This window comes from Salmo trutta, chromosome 36 (genome assembly GCF_901001165.1).
Source record: "Salmo trutta chromosome 36, fSalTru1.1, whole genome shotgun sequence".
NCBI classification, from domain to species: domain Eukaryota; kingdom Metazoa; phylum Chordata; class Actinopteri; order Salmoniformes; family Salmonidae; genus Salmo; species Salmo trutta.
The window spans coordinates 15,926,831-15,932,903 of NC_042992.1; the positions used below are offsets into that span (position 1 = coordinate 15,926,831).

The window sequence follows — 6,073 nt, forward strand, 5'->3', positions numbered from 1 at the left end:
CAAATAAACCTACCATTAAAATTATAGACTGATCATTTCTTTGTCAGTGGGAAAACGTACAAATTCAGCAGGGGATCAAATACTTATTTCCCCTCACTGTATATAACCATGTTATTTTCTACTCCCTATATATAGTCATGCTAGTTATTCTCATTTTTATTCGCTATTCACTGTGTATTTTTTCCTCGTGTCACCATTTCAATTATTTATTTATTTTACCATCTAACTCTGCATTGTTGAAAAGGACCCATCAGTATGCATTTCAATGTTAGTCTACACCTGTTGTTTACAAAGCATGTGACAAACAATGTTATTTTAATTAATTTAAAATGGAATGAATGTATGACACGAAAAGCTAAATAAAAAATGACAAATGGGAAAAAGAATTACATAATAAAAAATGACTCTGTAAATATGGTTAAAAATATGGCACTATAAAAGGAACAGGGTGCCATTTTGGACAGACCCTGTCACTGCCTTTATTCAGTGTGACATCTTCCACGTAGGCTAGGCCTAAACCTTGACAGCCAAAATGGATCTGTACCTTTTAGAGGTCAGCAGTCAACTTCCAGACTATGAGTCTGCTGCCCACACAGGTAGGAGAAAATAAGCTGCGGCCGTCAATAACAGGCTTCAAACAGAGGAAATGAAACGTCTTCTTGAATCACCCTGCATGGTGGATAATGGGGTTGGTCCCATTCCAAGTTCTATTCAGCTGGAGCTCATAGAAGGTCAAAAATACACAGAAACGTCAAGGAGAGTGGCTTGTAGGTCTCCGAAAGAGTGACTAACATTATAAACAGGGCATTTTGTTAGTCGCTTCGAACACTCTTTACAAATTGAATCTGCACTCAGAACTAGTGGCTAATGACAAATGTAGCCCCTCATGGCTGTGACTGATTGCATTTTCTAAGCAACGGCTCACTCTCCCGTCCAAACTGCTGCAATACTGCCTCGGCAGTACAGCTAGGCATTATCTGGATTGTTATCCTTGACGTGAGGAGTGTCGTTTGGTGAATGACCAACTTCGATCTTTCCAACAAATGGCTTCTTTGTAGTGTGATGTAGAATAATGATGCAACAGCCCTTGAAGGACTAGAGAGACTAGATAAGGCAATGTGAATGTAACGTCGGGATCAAATACAGTGGTTACATAAAGAATGTGACTCCTAAAGTGTTTCTTACCAAATTGCCTTCAGTCCCAGGAGGAGACCCTGGCTAAATCTAAGACCGAAATGTAATAGCCTACCTCTTTTCAGTGGTCTCAAAAACCTAAGCGGTTCATTCAAAGGATGTGCTATGACACAGAGCAACACTCATATTGTATGTCATTCAGTCCTGGGCTATTAACAAGATACAGGGCTAGGCTACACAGACAAATGAAAATGCTAATAATTACAGTTAGGCAAACTAATTATGATTTCATGTAGAAATGTACAGGAAATTAAACAGTTTATTGGAAATAGGCCTCGTTAACATACTGGGGGTGAGCTAGTTGGTTTAGGCAGTATCTGAATAATCTGAAACTGTTTCACTTGTGGGTAACTGGAAGGAACACTGTATATTTTACACAATTGTACAGTTTAGCGCAGGGCTCTCCAACCCTGTTCCTGAAGGGCTACCCTTCAGTAGGTTTTCAATCCGACCCCAGTTGCAACTAACCTGATTCAGCTCATCAACCAACTTTTATTAGAAATCAGGCGTGCTAGATTACGGTTGGAGTGAAAACCTACATGACGGTAGCGCTCCAAGAACAGGGTGGGAGAACTCTGGTTTAGTGGTCATTGGTTAACAATAATGCGAACAACTGTCTGAATGCAGTGAAATTAAATAGCATCAGAGACTACCACTAAATCGAACTTCATAGAAATTGAATTATACTATATCTCTGAAGAGGGCTTACCTTGCTTGGGATCCTGATGTCCTCCACTGGGCTGAGGTCTGCAATGCTCTCCTGTGGGCTTTTCAGGCCCTGTTATCAACAATAAGGATGAAGTTGCTATTTTACAACAGGCAGGTTTAGCTAACTTTATACTATGTGCAGTAATCAATGGACAAAATGCCCCTTGGCTGAAGTCAGTGATGAGTTGCTACAGACAGTATCTGTGTGGTGTAGTTTTTTATGAGGTGTATGCCAGACTGACACATTGCCACAGCATATGACTCTGCACATACAGTGCATTCGGAAAGTATTCAGACCCTTTGACTTTGTCCACATTTTGTTACGTTAGAATCTTATCCTAAAACTGATGAAATTGTTTTTTCCTCATCAATCTACACACAATACCCCATAATGACAAAGCAAAAACAGTTTTTATTTTTAATACATTTGCAAAACAATTTACTGAAATATCACCTTTACATAAGTATCAGACCCTTTACTCAGTACTTTGTTGAAGCACCTTTGACAGCGATTACAGCCTCGAGTCTTCTTGGGTATGACGCTACAAGCTTAGCACACCTGTATTTGGGAAGTTTCTCTCATTCTTCTCTGCAGATCCTCTCAAGTTCTGTCAGGTTGGATGGGGAGCATCGCTGCACAGCTTCTTTCAGGTCTCTCCAGAGATGTTTGATCGGGTTCAAGTCCGGGCTCTGGCTGGGCCACTCAAGGACATTCAGATACATGTCCCGAAGCCAGTCCTGCGCTGTCTTGGCTGTGTGCTTAGGGTCGTTGTCCTGTTGGAAGGAGAACCTTCGCCCCAGTCTGAGGTCCTGAGCGCTCTGGAGCAGGTACTCTCTGTACTTTGCTCCATTCATCTTTCCCTCAATCCTGACTAGTCTCCCAGTCCCTGCTGCTAGAAAACATCTCCACAGCATGATGCTGCCACCACCATGCTTCACCGTAGGGATGGTGCCAGGTTTCCTCCAGATGTGACGCTTGGCATTCAGTCCAAAGAGTTCAATCTTGGTTTCATCAGACCAGAGAATCTTGTTTCTCATGGTCTGAGAGTCCTTTATTGGTAGAAACATCTCAAGGTTGATCAATGGAAACAGGATGCACCTGAACTCAATTTCGAGTCTCATAGCAAAGGGTCTGAATACATTTCTAAAAACCTGTTTTCGTTTTGTTATTGTGGGTTATTACGTGTACATTGCATTTTAGAATAAGGCTGTAACGTAACAAAATGTGGAAAAAGTCAAGGTGTCTGAATACTTTCCGAATGCATTGTAGCTAGCTATTGAGTAACAAGATACAGATCTCAAGAATGTCTGTAACTGATAGGCCTTTTAACGTTATGCTGGGTACTAGCACGCTAACATTACAAGGTGAGAACTTCCATATCTACCCACTTCCCTATCCGTTGTTTTGCCCTCTCATTGCTGCTGGCTAATGAAACGTCTGAGCACGAATGCACATTGGTAGCGGGCCAGCTATCGTGTTTCCTCTTTCGATGAGAAAGCAATATCCATCTAAACTGAGATCTTGTTCTGTTATTTAAATTGACCAAGATCATCGTTATAAAGCACATTGTTATCGGATCAGATGTCAACTGTCAGCTACTGGTAGCTAACTAACGTTACCTGGCTAGCATGCTGCCTACAGCCAGTGCGATGCGATCGACAGGTGAAACTTCGGGGACTTACCTGCCGGGCCATAAGTGACTTTATCTTTTGCATCGTGAAATAATTGTTTTGTCCAAAAGATTATTGGTTAATTTTAGATTATAAAGTTACTGTCAACGATTCAGGTCCGGCTCTCTGAGAGAGAGGCCATGTTATTTATCTATCATGTGATTATTTGTTATATTTGGGAAGTGTAGTTCAATGGGTACTACAAAGCGATCGTCACTAGTTACCACAGCCACAAAGTGATAAATCCCGCCTATTTCTAAAATGTATCTTCTTAAAATGGGATTTTAAACCTAACCTTAACCCTAAAATTAACCACACCGCTAACCTTATGCCTAACCCTAATACATTTTTACAATATACCCCATTTAACTTTGTTGCTGTGGTAACTAGTGAAAACTACAAAGCGTGACGTGATGGCAATTTAAAACTACATGTTCCTGTTTTTACCACATGTCAAAAACAGTCAAATATGTAGTTTTGTCAATTTTTTTACATTTTCCACTTGTCCTTTACTAATGAAATGTTTGTCCCCAAAACATTTATATTGCGTTGTTTATTGAATGTAGTCCCAGCAGAGTAAAAGTTAATGCTACCCACAGATTCATAAAAAATATACATGTAATAAACCTTTTATTGGAATCAGGCCATTTAAATTTATGAAACCCACTTATACTATCATGCCTCCATCCCTGTTCCCCGGGTGTCGAAGACGTGGATGTTGATTAAGGCAGCCCCCTGCACCTCTCTGATTCAGAGGGGTTGGGTTAAATGCAGAAGACACATTTCAGTTGAATACATTCAGTTGGACAACTGACTAGGTATCTCCATTTCCCCTTTCCTGTGGTTTTATTTTTCAAAATTGTAAAGCAGGTATTTCGGTTTTAGTTCAAGGTGTCTCCTGCAACTTCATCTGAGAACAATAGATGGCAGTAGTGGGATACTCTACTACTGTAAGTGATGTGGTCCCGTCCTTTGGAAAGAGGCACTTGTCAAAAGGCAAAAAATAGGTGTGTGTGTGTGTGGGTGTGGGTGTGTGTGTGTGGCCTATCACATAATGCAGCAAATTGTTGATCATGTAGCCTATCTTCCTACAATTAATTAAATAGAATAGTAATTTAATTGCTATGTGCATAGCAAGGACCCCTAATGTTAAAAAAATTATGGGGTTACTTGAGGGGGGTATTATAACACATCATACATAGCTATTTAGTTAACTTCATCCCAAACAGTTTTGTTTCATAAACTAAGGATGGTGTCATCGCAAGCACCAAACACTGGGCCTACTACCTGGTGGAGTACAGCCTGGTTAAAACAACACAGAGAGTAACCTAGTCTAGTTCCTGCTCCTGCTTAATGACACCACTGGCTATTTCCCTGTCAAATGAAGGCGCGGAGAGGTGCTGCCTCCAGGCACCAGTGTTGTTTGTCATGCAGCTGAATAGAGTGGATCCTCCCGTAAAACATAGAGAGAGACAGATGGTCTCCCGACCAGGAGCCGACATCATAAAATACACTCTAAATGCTGAATGCATTTAGTCAATATTTTGCCCACGGTCAGGCTCAAAATGTAAATCCTCCCAGTTTTTCTACAATAAGGAAAGTAGTATCAGTTTTATCTAGGACCAACTCTCCAGCATATTTTGGGGATAAACTAACACATTTCACACAGCTGATGGTATTCTTGCAATTGGTCTGCTTTTGCTTGTGTCATGCATCTAAATTAAGATTTACTCACTCTCCCTCCCACACACACATACACAGACTATTCGTGACTAGGAGTCAGCAGGAGCAGGTGGAAGGCACAGTACCACACGCTGAACTCTCCTTCTGTCGTTCCCTCTCTCTCACAAAACCAGAACAGACTAGACCAGAACAAACTAGAACAGACTAGACCTGATCAGACCAGTGACACAACTAAATAGCGCTGCATTCACCACCAGAATAATGGACAACCGTTCACAACATATCTCACATCACTAAAGTTATTCATTTAAGACATTGTGGGAGGCAGAAAACATTTATCATATAGTTCATTATTGAATCAAGCTAATCAAATTGTTATAAATCTTTATTCAAATACAAAAAGTGCATATCTGTAAGTGGAAACTGTACAATACTCTGCAGACAGGCAGCAACACATCTGGCATTTCACAATCCGGTGGAGTGTACTTGATCAATAAAATTGCTACATTCAGAAAGACAGGAGGATAGGACTCATAACATATTCACTAAAATAAAATGTCATTTCTTTCAAAACAATTAAGTAAGTACAGTGTAGAGCAGATGTTGTATTTACATGCTGAAAGATGATGTTATACAACACCTCCATCAGACAGTATCTCACATGCAATGTGATAATTCCTTCATCCAAATATTCTTACCCACTTCCAGAGGCAGCTTGAAATAGCACATTGAATAAATATACAATTTGAAGAGAGAACAAATATTTATGAGCTCTTGTTCTTTAAATGTAAATAATTATTAGAAAATATTCAGTAGG

The 6,073-nt window shown here is 40.2% G+C and overlaps 1 protein-coding gene across 2 annotated transcripts in view; it reads right to left on the bottom strand.

Moving 5' to 3' along the window:
• The window catches only part of vps50 (VPS50 subunit of EARP/GARPII complex), a 239,731-nt gene extending 235,998 nt beyond the window's left edge, over nt 1–3,733 (bottom strand). For both annotated transcript variants that reach the window (XM_029734820.1, XM_029734819.1), the window contains exons 1-2: nt 3,586–3,733; nt 1,904–1,972 (exon numbers count right to left, since the gene is read on the bottom strand). In XM_029734820.1, coding sequence (XP_029590680.1) covers nt 1,904–1,972; nt 3,586–3,618 — 102 coding nt within the window. In that variant the 5' untranslated portion in view covers nt 3,619–3,733. The remainder of the gene's footprint in view (nt 1–1,903; nt 1,973–3,585) is intronic.
• Nucleotides 3,734–6,073: the final 2,340 nt, after the last annotated feature.